The 21287-nt window shown below is 42.3% G+C and overlaps 1 protein-coding gene across 4 annotated transcripts in view; it reads right to left on the bottom strand.

The window, feature by feature from the left end:
• Positions 1-768: 768 nt before the first annotated feature.
• The window catches only part of FGD5 (FYVE, RhoGEF and PH domain containing 5), a 141253-nt gene continuing 120734 nt past the window's right edge, over positions 769-21287 (bottom strand). For 3 of the 4 annotated variants that reach the window (XM_028719266.2, XM_028719264.2, XM_028719263.2), the window contains exons 13-21: positions 16540-16623; positions 14390-14469; positions 9039-9138; positions 6599-6736; positions 5896-5998; positions 5083-5213; positions 2943-3071; positions 2426-2574; positions 769-1107 (exon numbers count right to left, since the gene is read on the bottom strand). In XM_028719266.2, coding sequence (XP_028575099.2) covers positions 1071-1107; positions 2426-2574; positions 2943-3071; positions 5083-5213; positions 5896-5998; positions 6599-6736; positions 9039-9138; positions 14390-14469; positions 16540-16623 — 951 coding nt within the window. In that variant the 3' untranslated portion in view covers positions 769-1070. The remainder of the gene's footprint in view (positions 1108-2425; positions 2575-2942; positions 3072-5082; positions 5214-5895; positions 5999-6598; positions 6737-9038; positions 9139-14389; positions 14470-16539; positions 16624-21287) is intronic. The other variant, XM_028719265.2, reaches the window with a different exon arrangement.

Below are 21287 nucleotides of genomic sequence, written 5' to 3'. Positions count from 1 at the left end.
CTTCACTAAGCTGAAGTTTGCAATGCTCAAACTACACTTCGCAGGATCCTTGGGGGGGGGGGGGAGAGCCACAGCCATCAAAGTGGTGCAAGAGTGCTTTCATTGTATGGTGTGTGTGCAGCCTGAGTGCCTGAATAGAGCTGGTGTAAACTGTGAATGGAATATCTCGCCCAGCTTTCCTTATCTTGCCACCAATACAGTTAAATGTTTTTCTGCCTTTGGAGTTAAGTGCTGCTGACACTAGATTTGGTTTATGAATCTTATTACTATATTACTACTAAAAATCCAATGCCCTCAGTGATTAAAACAGTATAATAATTCTAGATACAGTCAGTTTCAGACAACCTTATGTGAAGGTTTGCAATGAATTAACATCCTCTGGAGTGGAGATGGATGTATTCTTCAGCAGAATCAGGTTGGGCCTTGCAGAGGACTGATGAAACAGGTAAGAAAGAAGACTTAACCACCATCTATGTAAATGCCAAGCTGAATTAACCTTTTTGTTCCTTACCATTGAAATGGTTTACCATTGTGTGGTTTACACACATTTTCTTTGGCAGGAATTCCAATAAGCATGACACAGTTTCATCCAGGCACTGTAAATGGATTAGTGGTATGTCAGTCCAGAGTTTTTTAGATAAGAAGCTGTAATCTGAATAAAATTTAGGACACCATACTTCAGCTTCATGGCTGAAACAGAAACAAGTTGATGATACAGTACTCTCTAAGTAATAGGACTGAACCAGTTGCTATGAGTGACTAAGCGTATCTTTTTGAAATAATGCATACATTTATTCTAAATCTTGAAAATATGCAACTGTATTATATGGGAGTGGAGTACAGCGAAGGATGAACTTGAACTTGCAGAGATAGAAAAAAGGACCATAAATATTCCTTGTTTTAAAGGTTTCCACCTGTAAGGGAATAAGCTTGAGGAAGGAACAAAATAGTCTTATACAAGTTCTCTCCTGTGTGTTTAGCCACATGGGGATATATACAGTTTCTTCCAACAGAAGGGTGCTGTTGCAAATATAAATGTGTTCATTCAAAGTCCACTTGGTTGATAACTGCTATAATACAGATGCTTCCTCCATGGCTTCAATCCATCTAAGAAAAAAAAAAGAGTAAAATCATAATCATCTTATTGTATGTCTCTGTTCAAAAGCTCAGGCAAGAATTAACAGGCATATGCAGAATGATGCATAGCCTAGACTTGATTTTTGGGGTTACGGGAACATTGTTCAGTTTGCAACACTGGCTTTTCATCACCTGTACTATAGCTAGGATGCCAGATACCTTCCCCACTTCCCTATTTGCATGGAAGATGGTTGCTATAATGTATGGACAGCTGTAGATACAAATAGGTTTCAGATTTGCAATCTTATACACACCTTGAACTCAGTGGTCCTTACTTCCAAGTAGATACGTGTAGGATTGTGCCGTAAACCTCTTGCTTGTATGTTCCATTGCTCCATTATTATTATTATTATTATTAAAAAATAATAGGCCACACAGGTGAAATTTGGAAAATACTAGAATGAGTTGCCTGATGCATTTTCCACCATAGGATCACTTATTCACACTATCCCTTATTTGTATAAACATTCACTTGTGTTTGCAGAAGTGCATAGCTTCCATACCAACCTATGGCTGGCTACAATTACAGGTAAATTTAAGCTGGAGAAAGCACCATTGGACTTGCCTGCAAACAAACATGCATAGGTCCGCACTGTAAATTACAAGCATTCATGGTTTGGTGGGAAACAAACCTACCCTAACATAATATCGTGTATTCCCACGTATGTTCAAGCACAGCAATTACAGGAGCATTCTAAGACCAATACATAACACTCATTGGCCCCAAGTAACATGGTATGCTTGGACTGAGCAACTCCCAATTACAGTGGTACCTCGGGTTAAGTACTTAATTCGTTCCGGAGGTCTGTTCTTAACCTGAAACTGTTCTTAACCTGAAGCACCACTTTAGTTAATGGGGCCTCCTGCTGCCGCCGCGCCACCGGAACACGATTTCTGTTCTCATCCTGAAGCAAAGTTCTTAACCTGAAGCATTATTTCTGGGTTAGCGGAGTCTGTAACCTGAAGCGTATGTAACCTGAGGTACCACTGTATTACACCAGAAATTCATTTGCCTTCACAGAGCTTCCCTATCTGCATCAATCCAAACCACGTCAGACCCTTTGCCATGGCCAAGCCAATTCTGTTGCTGGGTTAATGCTTGCAGGACTGTTTGTGTTAACAGATTGCACTATGTAAAGCTGATGCATAAGCAGTTGTGCGCATTTAGCAGCATTCAAAGAGCTTCAAAAAGGAAGTGAGAGCACATTAGAAGAGCTAGAAGCATTGCAAACAGTGTTTTCCCCCCACAGGTTAGTATGTTATCGTGGGCAGATCAAACACTCAGTACCTCTGTGCTGAATTGTTATCCTCTGCTCGGAAGCTATAAAACAGAGTTTGCTTGTGGTAAAGATGGAAAACTGCATTCACATTTCCGCCTTCCTTTTCTGGGGCAATTGTGAAACCCAGCAAAGGCAAACTCTCTGTGGCGACTTTATCCTGAAATCAGTGCAGAAGGGAAGATGGGCTTTAGAGGGAGGGAGCGCTACACACAGAGATCTGAGCTCTGAGAATGAGAGTAGGCCCGTTTCTCATTGTACAAGTGAGTATGCCCTGGGGCCTCAGCAAAATATAAACAAAGCTGGGTTCCAGATAACCATCTTTGGAAATGTCCCACTTGACGATCGTAGCGAAGTTCAGTGGCACATTTTAACGATCCTGAAGTGTCTTACAGGTTTAAAATAACCATTTTATGCCAGTGGGGGATAAGAGTTATTAGTGCCAGATACACTTTCCAGTTCTGTGCATGTAATGTGCAGTACACGATAGATAGCCTAAGAATGATCTCAAATGACAGCAGACCTTACCTCACTTGCTGTGTAGGTGTAGAGCACTTTCCCTTTGATGACAAACCACAGCTTTTTCCAGTGCCTTTTCCCCTTCTTACATCTGCTGAGATAGCCACTGATAGAAGAGCCCTCTCCTGAAGCTGCCACCTGTAAATGGGCAAGAACCAAACCATTCATGACAACAAATGCCTTGGAAAGGAACAGATTAATTTGAAGGACCAAGAATGTGCCGCTCCCCTCTGATTTAAATAGTTTTCCATTCAGATATGTACATACCTCTGAAACAAGCATCGATGTTGGTAGCAAGAATATTAAAAGCATACCGCTTTGCAACCAAATGGACCCTTTGCACAACCTAGGTGTGTGTTCCCAAATCTTTGGCCATGCTGCCCATTTATACTACTAGATTATGTCTACCTGGACAAGGGACAGTAGTTCTGAATAATGATGCACATGATGGGGTTTTGGTGTCCAGAACATTGTAGAAAGCACAGACCAATATTTACTTGGCAAAACAGCATTCTTCAGTGAGATGGAAAGTAAGGTTGATGCTGCTAGATTAGGACAGTTCTAACTACTAATAATTTGAAACACAAAATGCTGTGGCACTCAGGTAGTTGGAAGATACAAAACTGGAGTACAAGACCATTCTTGTGGATTATCCTAGTGATATTCACAGTGGCATCTCTTGAATCCTAGTGTCTGTTAGTCCCTATTTCTGGCAGGAACCCCCACATTAAGCAAAACAGCATATAGCATTTATAATGCTTCACCTTGGCTATTTTTCCAAGTGCATAGAGAGGCTGTAGTTCACATGTATTTTGCCACTGGACTGCAATCCTTTGTTGAGGGGAGTTTGTTAATTGAAGAGACGCAAAGAGGTGGTTTGGTCTTTATTAGCATTGCAGGGATGAGCATTCACAAGCCTTAACCTAGTGCACTTCCGTCACCCCTCTCTTCTGTTGCAGCCACAATGAGGTCAGAACCACCTGATTCCCATTTTTAAACCACAGCTCACTGTGGTTAGCTTAAACCCTGGTAAGTGAACAAGCAAGGGTGATAAAGCCGCAGTTTGAACTAACCACAGTTCCCATGAGTTTGAATATAATGGAGCTGTGGTAAGTTTAAAACTAGAAGCAGATGCTTCTGATCTCACAACTGCACCAGATGAGGAGGTGGGGCAAGCTCATTCACTAACAGTAAACCATAGTTTAATGCAACTGAAAATGGACTACTTACAATTTATTTTTATTTAATTGATGTTTATGCATTGAAATGTGTTTTCAATTCCTTAAAGCTACACTGCTGTGCTTATTTGACTTTAAAAGGCTTCCAACTGAATTAAAGGGAAATATGTCCATATATCTGAATTTATTTGCTTTTATTGCAATCGGATAAGTTTAGCAGTGTGAATCTAGAAGTTAGTAAGGCCAACACATATTTATTTGTTACATTTATATCTCCCATTTTACAAAAATAAGAAATGCCCAAGGCAGCTAATGACACTAAAATCCACCGCAGAGTCCATATATTCTTTTGACTGTGAGAAACTAACGGTGGGAAACTGTTTCAAGTGAGAAACCCTTGATCTGGGCTAGCTGGGTCTTGCTTCTGCTTCACCCTCTGGGATTGTTGGGTGTAACTACTAATAAAATGCAGTATTGTTTTGATACCAGCTTTGGTTTCAAAATGGACGAAATTTTGTCCCTAAAAGATCGTGGCAAAGTAACTTGGGACAATACTAAGTTGCAACCTGTGACATTTCAATCTGTTCATGCTGCCCTCAATTTTATACATCTCAGTTGTGATCAATTTGACAAGGAAGCGTGTTGACAAGGAAGTGAAAAATAAAATATGGTTCCATATTGGGTGTTCGTGTGTGTGTGTGTGTGTGTGTGTGTGTATGTAAAGTCTGTTTAAAAATGCTTTTAATTGTTTTTTTCAGATGGAAATACGAGAATCCCCCCCCCCATTTTACGTGTTTCCATTCTAGAATATCCCTTGGTACAACAGCATATCCCAGTAGAAGCTCACAGTGACAAGTGATGTGCAGAGCAGGCTAATTCTGCAATGCAGAAAATTACAAATACTGATCATAGAACACGAGCATTCCTGTCTTTTAGTTTCCTTGCCTTTTTGCAGGCATCCTTGATCCTACCTCCAAAAGAGCTGAAGGGATTTTCTTTTGTCTTTTGAAGGATGAGTAGTGGATATTGTGGAAGACAGAAGAGAAGGTACTGCCTGAAAACCTGGATGAACTTGTAGGGAAGCTCACACTTAGTGGCCGCTCTGCAATAGTAGATATAGGAAGAAGGGGAAAGAATTATTTGCTGTGCAGATCGACCCTGTTCTGTATTCAAATAACAGATACAGTCTCAAAGCACTTCATTCTTATTTCTTGCAATGGTTTCCCACCCTTTCTCCAGAGTGCTCAGGACAGCATGCAGAGATTTCCTTATTTCACCTTCCCAATGGCCCTGTTAGGTAGGCTAGATTGCAAGATTGAATATAGCTGAGCTTAGGCTTTTTGGTTCAAGTCAAACACTCATCCTACACCACCAAATTGGATCTCTAAACTCTACACACAAAAGCCCATTGGTCTGACTAGGATGTGGCAGCGATGCATAAAAACACCCCTCAGTAATTAAGTGTTTCACACAAGTCAAAACTTCTGAGATATTATTCTCTGGGAATAACTGTGATCTTTGTGTACTGACTGACCCTACATTAAACACAGCATAATGTTTTCCCTCCAGGAGTGGCGGGGTATAGCTAATTGCTCCAAAGAGAACTGGTGCAGTAACCAGCTCATGCCTGCTGCCTGAATCACAATCTTGCTGAATGGCTGGTGAACACAAAATTAGTTCTGTGTCATGGGGGCAAAATGGCCACAGGAAAGTATAATCAAAAAGTACTGCTCTCCAAGAAGCCTTTTGCTTTTGGTATGTGAGGAGGGACAGAGAGGACTCACCTCTCCTCCTCAGTTCAGCGTAGCAGCCATCACAGACTTTTGCAAGCCGATCTTTGAGGTACTTCAGAGGATACTTGTTTCTTGAGCAATTTCGGCATATAATCTACAAGAACAGAAGATATGGTATGTATGCATTCTGCAGACCAGTGAGACATGAATAGAAAACCAAAAGAGACTTAAAAGCTAATCAGTCCAGGACCATCCAATCTCATTGCTGCCACCACTGCATATTCATCCAACACTCAATGCAATATGCCCTGAAGCGGAAACCAGGTGCATTAAGCAGAGGACAGGATAGAGAGCTTGAGATGACTCATGTAATGAAACAAGTCTCTTTAATTCTATTTCCTGGATATAACCACATTGTCATCTTCCACTTATGTGTGGCTATCATTCTTTATAGTAAAGCTACATCCTGCCCATCATCTTCTGAAATGAGTAACAGCAGCATCAGCACAATGTCAGGGATCAGCCTCCACAGGCCTTCTGGAAGCACTGTAAAACTGATCTGTGCTTGACTACAGTCCCAGCTGTGGTCATGAAGCACAGGACAATGCTGTTATGAAATCCTATGTGTAGAAACGGCATCTCCACTTTTGTCATAAGCTGCTAGAAAGTCCTACTTGGTGCAATGAAGCTATTTTGAGCAGAGTGCTCTTAGTTGCTAAGATATGTGAAAACAGCCAGATTTAACACGAATTACCTTCCCACATGCATGGCAATGATGACGTCTCAGCGTGAGCTTGAAGTCACAACCGCAGTTCATGCACATCATTACGTGAGACACGGGTACCAGGGTTGGAGGTCTCTCACCCAAGGACATTCCCAGCCTTTCCCGAAGCTGAAAATATAATGCAGAAATGCACTGGCTTTGTTCTTAGCTCTGCCACGTAGTACAAGCTATGGTTCACCTGAACTACTCACTGGCGGATATGTGCATTGGAATTCAGTGCTAGCCCCAGTCTTTTCACCGTTCAGCATGAAAAGTGCAACCCACAAAAACCTGATCTGGTGGGTCCTGCTTCCTGATCTCTCTTGCAATGGCAGTAGAGGGGGCAGGCAGTGCCTCCAAGGCAGTGCTTTGCATGTGCATTATGTGCGGACTTCTAAAGAGTGGTTGCATTTGGGATGATGCTGTCTCAAAGAACAGCAGTAGATGTAGACAGTGATGCAATAGAAGTGCAATAGATACAGACAGTGATGTCTTGGAGACACCCCCCCCCAACATTCTGAGGATCAGTCAAGAGGGTGCCATTCCTCCAGTAAATGGAACATGCATGCGCAACACCATCTTTGAGTCACTTCCTCTTTTCTAGCACCATTGTAACAAGAGACCAAAGTCTGCCACCATAGCATATTCCCCAAGCTTCCAAATGAAGCATGAAATGCCTGCATGTAGGGAGCTGGCTCTGGATTCACCCTAAAAATCCAACTAATCCAAATTAGTTCTGTGTCATGGGGGCAAAATGGCCACAGGAACTGCTCTCAGCTGGCGACTACCACAGGATTTAATTGAATGGAAAAGAATATTTTATTGCTCAGTCCCAGACATGTCTACTTTTTATGATCGCCCAAAAGAAAATAATGTGTATGTTGTAAAGCTACACTTAGGCCAGATACACACAAATGTTTATCATGAATGAATTCATGTCCATTTTGCTATATGTGCAAATAAAGAGGTGAGTGCAGCACACAGTTGTGTCTACATGCACAAAAACTACATCTAGGTAGGAAATTGTATGTAAAGCAGGCCTAAACTGTCACTTTAGGATGTTTTAGGACATCTAACAAATTGTATATAGATTAATTTCACTAACAACCCCAAATCTAGTGTTCAGTCTGGATTTTTACTGAATGCATTGGTTCTTATTCCAAATCTTTATCTGTCCTCAAAAAAACGAAAGGGGTTTTTTTTTAAAGAAAAAATGTTCCCAAGGTGCTAGTTTGCTTTCAATTTGTACAATAGTGTACATACAGGTAGATTCATCTGGAAAGGGGGATACTTGTGTGGGAAAAAATATAGAATTGCATTGGATTTTTTTCTACTTATGTCCTTGCAAAACATCTTTCAAGCCAACTTTATTTACAAGTTACAGTACAGAGAATCTTCTTGTTTTGTTCTCTATTTCTTGTTTTATGTGATTTTTGGTTTAATATTATTGCAGTGTCTGTTACCCTTGCATGTTATAAATATTTAAATTAAAACAAAACACATTTAAGCACAGAGAACCAGGGTTGAAAATAATCAAAAGACCATCAAGTGCAGCCTCAGCAGGACCACCCACCCACCAATTCACACATCAGTCTGTGAATCCTGGACTATCACATAATAGTGCTTTGCAAAAATAAAACACCAACTAATGTTAGCCTCATTACAGCAAGATACCTGCAGTCTCCTCTGTATCTCATTGCACAACAATAAAACTGGAAAGAATTTTAAAATTCCAGGAGCAACCGCATGATGGATGAATATTAAACACACATGCTTTGGTGACCTTTGCTGTCTAGCCTTGGCAGGGCAATTTACATGAAAATAATCCAAATGCCTGGCCATAGGGGACTCTCTTCATTGTTGTCGTTGGCATCCCACTGTCTCCATAGATAATGGAGTACACCTGCAGGGGGGAAGTAAAACCGCTGCATTAGCAGCACCAAAGTGACCTCCCCAGGGCACAAGCCTGGGCAGTGTGTATGGAGGTCCTGGGCTGCCCAGACAACAAGACCCCCTCCCCTTTTTGGCCTCACTGATGTGCTCCAAAGGAAAGCAGAGCAATAAGTTTGACACCAGCTTGGCTGCAGGAGTTGACAGAAGGAGGCGTACAAGGCAGCATCCAGCCGTTTTAGGGACTGCACTCCGAATTTGTGTAGGGTTTACGCTCCCAAAGATAACCTGCAAGGTTTAGCATCAGAGTTTTTCTTGTCCTAGGTGAGCTACCTTCCCAGGTTGACAAGCCCCATCTGCCTCTCACTTCTCTCTACAGTACGTGCCGAAAACTTCCTTCTTGACCATTGGACCCACTATTGGTCTTGTCCGCTCAATCTGCTGGAGCCTTTCTTCACATGCAAGGGAAGTCCCTAGCTCACGGAGGGTTTTCTTAAACCTACTCAAATAGGTCAGACAAGCCACTGGAACCTGCTCTTACTTCAACACTGTTGTGAAAGGCAGCTGTAGTGTGAACTCTGTAGTCATCCGGGATACATCTACTGATGCAGCTGTACCACTCGTCCCTTTCAGAGCACGAGCTGTGGAGAGAAATGCAAGCAACTTGGTCAGAGTTGGGCATCCTGTTTCTTAACGGCAGGATTTTGTCCTTAAGATTCCTTTCCCCTTGCTCTTTCTTCTGGCTGTCCACGGAGGTCATGCAAAGCCCTCCCATTCATGGCAGTCTGTCCATGTGCCTTTCAGTAGAGGAAATCTGCATTGACCTGGGGTGCTTCGAAATGAGTCTTAATTTGCAATGGGTTATGGAGATGTCACAAACGAGTCAATTAAAAAACAACAACAAACGAGTCATAGAAGACACATTTTTGTTTTATAAAAATACTTGCTGGATTTCTCTTGGGAAAAATACATTTCTGATGCCAACGACATGTCAAGGCTGCAAAAAATGACAACCCCAAAACTTGCATGCAATAGTAGTAAACCCATGCTTCTGCAGGCTGATCATTAGAGGTCGCTGTTGCACTATGAAAAGCTTTCAGAGAGCAATTCTTAGGGAGTTAAAACTATCCCACCTGCTTTGCCAGAACTTCAATAGGAATTGGTCCTCTGCAAATGGCATATGGGTATCTGTATGTTTCCCCCCATAGGGCAAATAGCAGCTGCAGGCAGGTAGGGTGTGAAGAAATAGATTTTGAACAGAAAACATATGTGCAAGTAAGGGCTTGTCCGCCCTTCTGCATGTCTCATGCCTAGAAAGCACAGGTTTTGGAGCAGTTTTGGACCCAAGTGGCTTTGCCTTTGTCCTGCTGCTTTCCCCCAGAAAACCTGCTCTTTGGCGCTAAATTGGAACAAATGACAAACTGTGGAAACTGGATTGCTGTTGGTTCCAATTCAGTGCTAAACCGGGGGCTTTCCTGGATGAGCCCTAAGGACCCCTCTCCTCCATTGCCGGGGATCAGAGCTGAATCCCCTTCCCAGCAAAACTGCATTTGCTTTTTTGCAAAAACATGGGAGATCTAATTACAAATTTCCTGCCCTCTCATCTAGTTGTGAGAAAATTGGTTCAGTGGTCACAAAACCCTGCTCCATTGGAAGTTTTGTCTTGCTGGTGCTCTAAACCTCCCTCGGTCTTGAAGTTGAGAGAGAGCAAGTGCCTGAAGCAGAAATTAAAGCTTGTAGGCTGAGCAGCCTTAAGAAAGTTAAGAGTGGGCGAGGGTTAAAGGAGAGCCAAGATATCAAGCTGAAGAGCATCTATAAAGGGTTGATCCCCTGATCCCTCCTGCACTGCATTCCAGCTCCTTTCTAGTCTCATGTGAAATGCCATTTGAAGAGTTCTGCATTTCAGTCAGTTAGAAGTCCTAGATTTTATAACGTATTGCTGGGTTGCACGATACTAACGTTGCAGGTTGGTTGGTGTAACCACTGGCAGGGAATGAGACCAATGGTTATTGTGTTGTTGTTGTTGTTTAGTCGTTTAGTTGTGTCCGACTCTTCGTGACCCCATGGACCAGCTAAATTAAGTTCCCCTTTGCAAAAACACATTAGTTCCAAATTTAGACTGAGGGAATTTTGTATCAAAAGCATGCAGGATGCTGGTGACTTTACTCCTCAGTGAGTGTACAGTTCTGAGTTCTCTGAACTTTACAAAGAATTGACACTTGAGATATATGTATTTTAGGACCCACCCTGGTCTTGTGACTGTAATCCATTTTACACTGGTTTTAATGCTGTGTTTTAAATTGCTGTAACCAACCCTGGAAATTTGTGGTGGGCATGGACAAAAAATAGAAATTAACAGCAGCAGCAGCAACAACAACAACAACATCTTAATGTGACCTGCTCTTTACTTTCTGTATAAAATCACCACTAGCATCAGTGCTGGGGCTGCAGCATTGCCCCTGTTATCTCTCCAGCCTGTGCTCTTGTGTGCGGTATCAGGCAAAGATATCTGAGACTAGTTTATCTTTTGTGAAAGAAAACCAGAAGCTGATCAATGGTGCTTGACTGAGGCTGAATCCCCACAACCCCATGAGCACTTAACTGTGAAAAACATCAGCTGCTATAAAACTCAATTACCCTGCTGGTGAGAAGAAGGCCCAGGACAAAGGCATAATGAGATGAGATACCTTGCGTGCGTCTGTGCCTCCCAGCTTTATTTACTCTCCACGTGCTTCCCGCACCCAAGTCCTTAATTGCAAGATGGTTTCCATCTATTAAAGACCTCTGATGTTTGCATTGCCAATCTTAGAGTTGGAAGGGGTCCAATGGTCATCTAGTCCAACCTCCCTACAACGCAGGAATCTCAGCTAAAACATCCAAGACAGATGGCCATCCAACCTCTGCTTAAAAACCTCCAAGGAAGGAGAGTCCACCACCTCTCGTGGAAGTCTATTCCACTGCCGAACAGCTCTTACTGTCAGAAAGCTTTTTCCGATTGTAACTTATTTCCAGCAGGTCTTTTGTGCCTTTATTAACAAACAAAAATTTCCCTCTGCCCCAGTACTGCGTCTGAATGCTAGGGAGAGCTTCATGCAACCGATAAAGGCAAAAGACCCCTCCCAACCCACCTGAAATGCTAAATCAAGACTAGCTGAAATCTCTGGATATATACATGCATTTTGGAAATAATGGGAGGAATTCAATGTAGCACTAAGGAGATGCTCTGTCAGGCAAGCAATGCTTGTCTGATGGAATGATTCCCCCCCCCATGCTGTACTGGGGTTTCTCTCAATCTCCTAGGCCAATTAGGGGGGCACAGGAGATGGGGAGGGACAGGAAAGCCCTGCTGCACTAGCAAAAGCCCTGGCACTAACAGAAGACTGGCCCACAATCACTGTGTTCATTTATGACAGGGAGTAAATGAAAGAGGATTTGAAAAGAATTGCAGGTGAAAGCAGTAATGTGGATGGATCTTTAGCTATCACTATTGCATATTGTTAGCCAGGAGTGTCAATTGGATAAGATGCCTGTGTCTGTCTGTAAAAAACATTTTCTTGCTGCAAGATGAACGACTTCCAACTACTGTCATACTTCTCACTTTTTATTATTCTTATTTATTAAATTCATATGTCACCCTTCACAGGATGGTTTTGATGCATGTGTGCCAGATATGCTCAGCACGAAATATGGGGCATCCCTCAGATATATGCATAGACAAACTGCAGCATAGAATCACCTGCCACGAAGTTCAAAGCATCTTTGAGAAAGAGGGAAGAATGAACCCACAAACCAACGGCGTGCACTACAGCAAAGTTAGCCAGAGCATCTGATCAGGGATTATATGCCAACAAAAGCCTGATCTTCCACAGATACTTCCCATCTGCTTTCTGCTCCATTAAACTGCTTCTGGACTGATATATTGCTTAAGTGAGGAGAGAACACTTGGCTGCTGCTTTGTTAATTGGCACTGATCTTTTCTGTGTAAGTAGCTTGCTGGGGATGAAGAAGGGCACACAACTCTGGATGCACAAGCCAAAACTACCAGAAGTACCACCCAAGGTATCTTGCTTCTGATCTGTAAGCTGCCTTGAGTCCCATCAGGAAAATAGGTGGGGAAAAATAAATGTATTGTTATCATCATCATCATCATCATCATCATCATCATCATCATCATCATATTATTGTGGCCTCCTGAGCCCTCATTGTGAAAGCTGGTTTGTTTTTAACTGTGCCTATCAAGTGATGTGCAAACTGCAATATTTGTTTTTTAGCAGAATCCTGTTTCACCAAGTGCAAAAGAGATACACTTAGAATTCAGTAATGCTCAGCCCAAGAATTTGTTTTTTGAGAACCAGAACTGAACTAGGTTTACAGTCCAAATCATTCCTGGTTACCTCTTCATCCCTACCCCCAATTTCAACAATATAATTACAGAGGGGGGGTCATACTGCTGTGGTCTTGTTCAACAGTTTGGGAGCCAGAAATCCTTGCCTATTCACTTCAAATTACCCCGAGATCCAACAGTTGATCTTGATTTACATTTTGCCAATTCCTGGTTTAAGAACAGTGGAAACGTGGACCCTGATTGCTACTGTACTGTGGCAGGCAGCAAAAAACATCAGTGCAGCATGGGAACTAGTCACAAGGAAGACCCTACAAATCTCAATGCTAAGCAGGGTTTCACAGCAGCCTAAAGATAATTTTGCTGAATAGCCTCCTACAAGACTATCTAAAGTCTCGTTGTTACAGGGGCACTGCCTGGTTGGGCTGACAGACAGATAAAGCACAAATAATCTCATTTGCAGTCTGCATAAGAGCTAACTCCAGCCAGCTACACAACAAAGATGAGAGAGATCTCAAGGCCAGATATACCACTAGCTCTGCCTACAGATTCCCCCCCCCCCCTGTGGTCTTGATCCGTGCCTATGGCAGACTTCAGGGGTCATCTGATTTCTTAAAAGTTGTTTCTAATGGGTCCCTGCAACCCATCCATTGATACAATTCTAATCTTTTGTCTATTTCCTTCTCACAGTGCTTAATTGCAACTCATGCATCTTATTCATTCCTACTTCATGAGAATGAACTGCTCAAAGGTAGGGAAAAAATAACTTTGACTAACGTGTGGTTCTAAACATGTGCTCTTCTGATTCCTACCTGAACTGCTGCTCTTTGCCAACTGAGGTAAAGGGAACTAGTGGACAGGATATAGAGGCAAAACCCTATGAATGTAGTTTTTTCTAAGACCTAAACTTTTCTTCACTGAGCCCAGATGCCGTAATAGCAGCAAGGTTCCATTTGTGCTGCCGGCAATCCTGTGATCTCAATGCACTTTTTGGTTTTAATAGTTGTTAATTCATTAGGAAGGTTCCTTGTAAACAGAGACCTCCATTACATTGTCAGTATTTTTTAAAAAAATAATCTTTCCTCTTTCATTTAAGCACTATAAAATGCCCTAAAACCCACCAGGCAGAATTAGGTAATTATGACTTTTTATTAGCCCACCAGTTACCTCAGGGACATGACAAGTGAAGTTATAAGAAGCGAAAGAGGCAAAGCGTGACAGCAGGGAAGTTACGAAAGATCAAGAGACAGACCACGAGTCTATTAGAAATAGATTTTCTGCTCTCCGCTCTCTGTCTAAGATCTTCTGAAGTGCTGAGCTAAAGCCTTCGGCTCATTATAAGTCCTGAGACAGTTATGTCTTCTGAGCTATACGTTCAAAATGAATGCCTTCTTTATAGTTGAACACTTGCCCATTATCCACTAGGACACCATGGATATGAATGCAGTTTAAATATAGTGAGATGCCAGCTAAGTCTTGGGATGCAGTTGCACTCGTCTAGGGAGTCAATTTTTTTCCAGAAAAACGAATAGTGCTATGATATGGCTTACCTTGCCGATAGAGTTAAGCAATTTTCAGCGTATTCAATCTTCAAGACATTCTGTGCCTTTTCTGTCACTGGACGGCTAACCTAAAAACAAATGACATTTGTCTGTAGGTAGGAAGGAAATCTGTTAAAAACCACCCATGCCCAGAGCATGCAGACACTTAAATCCCTTTTGTCATAGAGCTGGGGCAACGTGGTGGCCTCTGGTTCCCAAGAAGGTCTCAAAGTGCCCATCAACACAGACAGGCTTTCTGAGGTGTTCACATAATATAAAACTAAGTGATGGATTTTCCAAGGAGACATGCCAAGTGAAATATACTCAAGAGAACAGCCACAGGTTTCATGGAGTTTTTTTCAGTGTGCTAGTAAAAACAGTCAGTCATTGGGTGTGTCACCTGGCTGGCCCCTCCCAAACCCAAGCTATATATCCTTTATTCACACCCAAGGTCACACCTGATAGGCTAGTTCAAACTTCCCTTCTGGAGCCAGATTGGATGGCTCCAATGGCCAATCAGATGCTACATTATAAAACCCTCCCTGCCTATTATTCAAGGATCCCAACTCCAGACATAACACCGAGTAAACACAGGAGGAAGGCCATCCGAATGAGTGAAAGCCTTTGTACTCTGTTCGGAGCAATGCATCACCTCAGGCAGCTGCAGGGCCAGACCAAGACATTTTGGCACCTGAGGCAAACCTCGAAATGGCTTTGCGAGTGAAGGTCTACATCAGGAACAAAGGGGGGCGGGAATAAAGATCTACAAATGTGGGAGAAGACCAGCAGTGCTTCATATTCACCAAGAGGCCTCTGTAGAGGCAGAATTGGGGGGGGGGGGACTACTGGGGAAGCAGCAGATCGAGCCTCCAAAGAGCACGCCAGCAGATCTTTATTCCCATGTTATGAATGGGAAACCGAAGCTGAGGAACAAAGGGTTGAACTCTATTTTAGTCACACTCATTGAAATCAGCAGACATCGCTAAGGTGTTTTAATTTAAATAGGTAGAGTAGAACTTAGGTAAAGGTAAAGGTACCCCTGCCCGTGCGGGCCAGTCTTGACAAACTCTAGGGTTGTGCGCTCATCTCACTCTATAGGCCAGGAGCCAGCGCTGTCCGCAGACACTTCTGGGTCACGTGGCCAGCGTGACAAGCTGCATCTGGCGAGCCAGCGCAGCACACGGAAACACCGTTTACCTTCCCGCTGGTAAGCGGTCCCTATTTATCTACTTGCACCCGGAGGTGCTTTCGAACTGCTAGGTTGGCAGGCGCTGGGACCGAACGACGGGAGCGCACCCCGCCACGGGGATTTGAACCGCCGACCATGCGATCGGCAAGTCCTAGGCACTGAGGTTTTACCCACAGCGCCACCCGCGTCCCTGAGTAGAACTTAGTCGGCTACAATGCCAGGTCAAGACCACCTGCTCCACTGGATGCCACTCTCTGGAATTGAGATGGTAGAAAAGTGAATGTTCTTAAAGGATGAAAAAGAATAATAGACATTTGAAGGTTTGGATCCATTCAGCAAGGCTTCGGACAGCAGCTTTCTAGGCAGTGTGGAGAAATTAAGCTAAACCAATATCACAGGCCTTTCCCTGTTGTTTAAATTTAAAATGTTCTGAATACTTCACAAATCAGGCAAATACTCTGCCCTCTCACCAATCTCTTAAAGGAAAAAAATTGGGGAGGCACAGGTGCAATGAATAATTTTCACATTCTTCAGAAACATATTAATTTAAATTGATCCAAAACTTCTTACACTTCCACGTCCAACAGCACATTGCTTCGTTACTTGTTGATGTGGAGGAGGGCTTCTTGTTAGTGCTCCAACATTAACCCCTCGCTAAAGCAACTCTCAGTAGCTGCAAAGAGAACCAAAGGGAATCCTGACTAGATAGTAAATCAATTTTGATTTACATTATTCAGGACCAGCCTCTTTGGAAACTGCCTCATTAGGACTTTATTAACATCCCTGCCCACTGCTGCTGAACTTGTTCTAAATTCCTGCGCTTCAAATACTTTTCTCATTTTAGCTCCTGTAGCAAACAAAGATAACCTGAAGATAAAACGCCTCTCCCTCCTTCCAGCCAAAGAGAACTAAAAGGCTTCCAGCTGGATAAAAATGCAGTGCTAAACAAAAGAGAGGGTGTTCACGTTACCCTCATGCCAGACACGGCCAAGGTGTTCTTCAGGCGATACTTGCCATCCTTCTGGGGATACGTATACAGCAGAACATCATTCATCTGTACAAAGAGAAAGACAAAATCAATTACTTGCAACATACCTTGCAAGTCTCACTGGCATTCTAGGTCCACTACAAGGAGCAACTTGATGAACTATCTGGGGAACGGTCTGATTGCCAAATACCTGAAAGGACCAAATGGAAGTGTTTCAAATGTGGGTGGGAGGATTTGTCATGTGGCGGAGTGGCGGCTTTACCACTGGCCTGCTTCATAACCCGGCTCACATTAACCAAACACCTGCGTAACTTCTACCAGTGGGTCAAATGATATAGGGCATTTTCAGATTATCTGTTTATAATGCAACGAGCAGACAGTTCTTCTGGAAATTTTGTTGTGGGAATAGACATTTCCCCAGCATAATTAAATATGCAATATTTTGGGAATCTGTAACAGGGATGGGGGGAGAAATAGGCCGTAACCAGCCAGGAAAGCTACTGAATGTTTGCACCACAGGGGAAAGTGTGCCGCTGTTCCATTGTGTGTGTGTGTGTGTTTTTTAAAATCAAATGGGGCAACGGAAGCTGAACATGGAAAACATGAGTGGAGTATGTTGTGATTATGATGTTACACAGATACCCTGTAAAAGTGAGTAAAGCACGGCTATTTCACAGTAAGCAGTGACACTCAGATGAAACCCTGAACTGCTATTTGTAGATTTTATATAACAGCACACACCTTTCTAAGTGCCAAATGCCACAAGTTAGCCAACTGTACCACTGTGTCCTGAATGATTCTATCTAAATGGGCTTGTTTTTAGCCAGTATTCACAATACATTTCTTTACTGTTATTATTTTTCTTACTTCTTACTACTTTTCTATATAACTTTTGATAGTTAATAGGGTTCGTGCTCCTGCTGGGTGAGGCTACTGTGTGAAACCATGGCTTCATACCTCACACTGGGATTGATCAGGTGTTAAGGGCCAAGCTAGACAAAATGGCGGAAGATTCAGAAGATCTCTCTTTTAAAGTATAATCTGCTACAGCGGGGAGAAGACAAATCAGGGCCTTCCTCCCCCTGTACATTTTCTCAGGCTATCATTATTCCCTGAATATTATCTATATGATTCCACTCCATGAATCTCCACAGGGTCAATAAAAAGAAAAAGCAACAATCCACTATGTACTATGCCACTACCACCAGATTATTTAATCAGGCTGCCAGAACGTCTTAATAAAATCTCTGTATAAAAAATGAACCCCATTATTATCTTGGGATCAGCTATGTAAGCAAGAACCCGAAGAGGCACATGGATAGGCAAAGACTGAAGATTGAAAAGCACGAGTCACAGAACTGATATTAAAAGTTAAGATTGAATTCATCATGATGGAAATCAGACATCGCAATGCATTTAAAGCTAAGAAAATATTTCAAGACTGGGGAAAATGGGTGATTTGTACGGTTGGAGCATAGTGGGGGAACCATTTGAGTTCCACCAGCCCTATGGACAATATGAGAGGAAAGAAGCTCTCTTCACAAGGAAATGTAGTGTGTTTATCTGTGTTTCTGTATATTGCACCCACGCAAGTGTAGAATTCAGGAGCAAACTCCAGCCACCATGATGGTGACATAGCGTTGACTTACATAGGGTCTTTGTTCTGTCTGACTACTGTCAACTTTTAACAGCAGTTTGCCTTCTTAACCATAAAACATGCAGTCCTTTAACTGGAGGTATTAGGCATGCAACCTGGGACCTTACACCTGGCAAAACATGCACCATAGCTCTGAACACTGGAAAATAGAACTGGAATGCTTGAATCCTGATCATTAGTTCCTTCCATGCTATACACTCACCCTGCTTCCTGCGCATTATTCTTTGTCTATCAGATTTATTATGGCACAAGGAGAAATATATTCTTTTCTTATCCCTTTAAAGAGCCCATGTTTGCTTCTCAAACAGCCTCAACAGCAGACTTTCCATATGACAAGGTGACAAATGGCTTGTCAGGGAAGTTTTTGTATCATTTACTTATTGCTTCATAAATTACCCACCCTGCCAACATTAATCTAATCATCTTGGTGACCCCCACGTTGTTGTGATCTCATTATGTATCCCTGTTTAACAAGGGCTAAACATACCCTCAGAGACAAATTCATTACAGCCTCTTGGAAATTGGGGATTGGTGAGGTTAGCAGAGGAAAAGCCTCAGCTATTAAGAAATAGTTCACTGAAATGAATTCGGCTGTGGTTATTTATTTATTTCAAAAACAGATTAAATATGGGAACTAATGCCACAGGAAGAGTATCAAGAGAAATTAATTTTGATACTAAGCCACAAAAATGCTCTTGGTTCATGCAGCTAGTAATTCAACCTCCCAAATGAGATGGTGCCGGTGCAAAAAATAAATAAGAGAATTGGGCTGCAGCACCCTTTGCATATTCAAAGTTTGCTTAATTACAGAGAAGGCCATACATACACTTTCTTTGCCTGTAATGCAGCCACATTGTTCAGGGTCATTCCAAGTCTCAGAAAAGACAGCTAATGAAGGGCACCCCGCCAATAACAAAAAATGAGTTCATGTGAGGCATTGTCAGGCTCTTCCCAGCATGCACTGCTACACCCCTTGGCTACAAATTCTGCTTATTTTATTTATGAGAAATATTTCCACGAAACCAAAGACACTGTATGGTTGGTGATGATTAAGGAAGCCACCCTAGCGCACTGTTGCTATGGCAGCCATGATTAGTATCCCTCAGTTTTATTAAACATTAATGGTGGTTGTGTTTTGTTAATTGCCCATTAGAGTTATTTCCCATCTGTTTTGTCTTTACATTCAAGGAAATGTGTCTGCAGTCTCTTCTAAGGCCTCACTGGCCATGACTTGCCACTATGAAATTCAAATTAATGCTACTCAGCTTACCAGGAGGGGGATGGTAATGCTAAATATCCATGCAGGGTCTGAGTATCTGTATAAAAGAGCAGTATGAATGAGATTGTGCTGGTGTAAGTACCTAACCAGCACTACGTACCAGCCATTCCCCCCCTCCCCATTTTTCCCCCATTGCTATTTCATTGCTACCATTACAGCAATATTTTAGCCAGTTCTTGACTGACTGAAAATGCTTCTAGGCATCCTTAATCTGCAGAGATACCAAGGCAGCATACAAATATATAGCAGGGGAAACCCAGATAATACCATTAAAGAATGGTAAGTGGCAATAACCAACTAAGTGATGCTCAGACTTAAGTAATTTTGTAAGTGCCTATCAAAATGTTTTCCCTTTTCCCAGTTTATAAGACAAAGGCAATGTTTTCCTAAATAATGCCTGGCACAGTGGTATTGTATCTGAAGTAAATCAGTGAGCATGTACACATGGAAAAGGTTAACTTCAGAATGGGCTGTTGATAGCATTTCTGGGAAGAACTCTATACCTCATCTATGCTATTATATGTGGATGGGATCAATTAAAAAAGTTATTTCCATGAGATAAAACAAAACAAAACAAATTTACAGTGAGCTTTACTATCTGTCCAGTCAGATCTGCCAGGAAAGCCAAGACTTGCATTTAGCCTTTTTGTATAAATGAAAAGATTGGAATCACTGCAAATACAGAAGATAGTCTGACAGGGAGTATATTGGTGCGTAGGTGTCTGCATGTGTGAAGAAGTGTGCATGCACACGAAAGCTTATACCCAGAACAAACTTAGTTGGTCTCTAACGTGCTACTGGACATTTTTTTTATTTTTTATTTAAATTTATTGTGAAAAAAAGTTATTTAGGATAAAGATGACAATATATTTGTACAGTATCTTCTCATGACTATAAAACAGCATTCATAAATTTAGGTTGGACATCAGACTTCTGGAGCAGTCTTCCTAGAGAATGTGTGGGAAAGAACCTCAACAATTTTGAGATGTTCAAACGAGCTGCAGAAGAACTGTGGAAGAAGTGTGAATGATTATTTCCACGCTGTAATAAAAGCAGGGATTCATGCATTTCCTCTGATGCAAAGTCCAAAAAGAACAAGGAAACAGGAAACATAAATCACTTGGTCTTCCTCTGTCACTGCTTGCTTCTTTCATCTGTGACCAGTTGTATCTAGTTCTTCAGATGAGGCCCTCTTCAGTTTCATCTGCAAAATGCAGCCTTAAAGGACAATGCCTTCTTGGTGGTGATCTCCAAGCAGTGGAATGCCCCCCCCCCCCCGTCAGACTGGCACAGACATTATATTCTTTTTGGTTTTCAGTGCCAGGTTAGGACATTTTTTATGTGCCCAGGATTTTTAATCCTGCCTGCTTATAGTGCTCCGTGATATGAATTATATGCATGAGCTTAGTTTGTGCCTCTCAACATTTGAAGTTGAGCTCCATTCTAAGGTTATGCTCCATTTTCGGTGCTGGATTTTGGGGGTGGATGCAAATGTACCTCTTCCTCTAGTGTGCAAGGATCTCTCCATATTCACAAATCAGCATACAACCCACAAGTAGCCACCACACACACACAAACTCATTAAGGACTCATTCCCATTCAATCTATCCAGGTACAGGCTTCTGAGAGATCAAGGTGCAGCCTGACTCATAATCTTGTACCCTGGAACTTGGGCCTCCTCCTCCAAATGTTCCAGCACCTTCAAATTTGATCCAAACCCCACAACTTGAGAACTACTTCATTAACTGGTAAGGGGAACAATGAATGGGGGAAACATATGCTACGCTGGGAGCC

Source organism: Podarcis muralis, chromosome 2 (assembly GCF_964188315.1).
Source record: "Podarcis muralis chromosome 2, rPodMur119.hap1.1, whole genome shotgun sequence".
Taxonomy (NCBI): Eukaryota; Metazoa; Chordata; class Lepidosauria; order Squamata; family Lacertidae; genus Podarcis; species Podarcis muralis.
The sequence above is the reverse complement of the archived record's forward strand: the minus strand, read 5'-3'. Positions and strand labels throughout refer to the sequence as shown.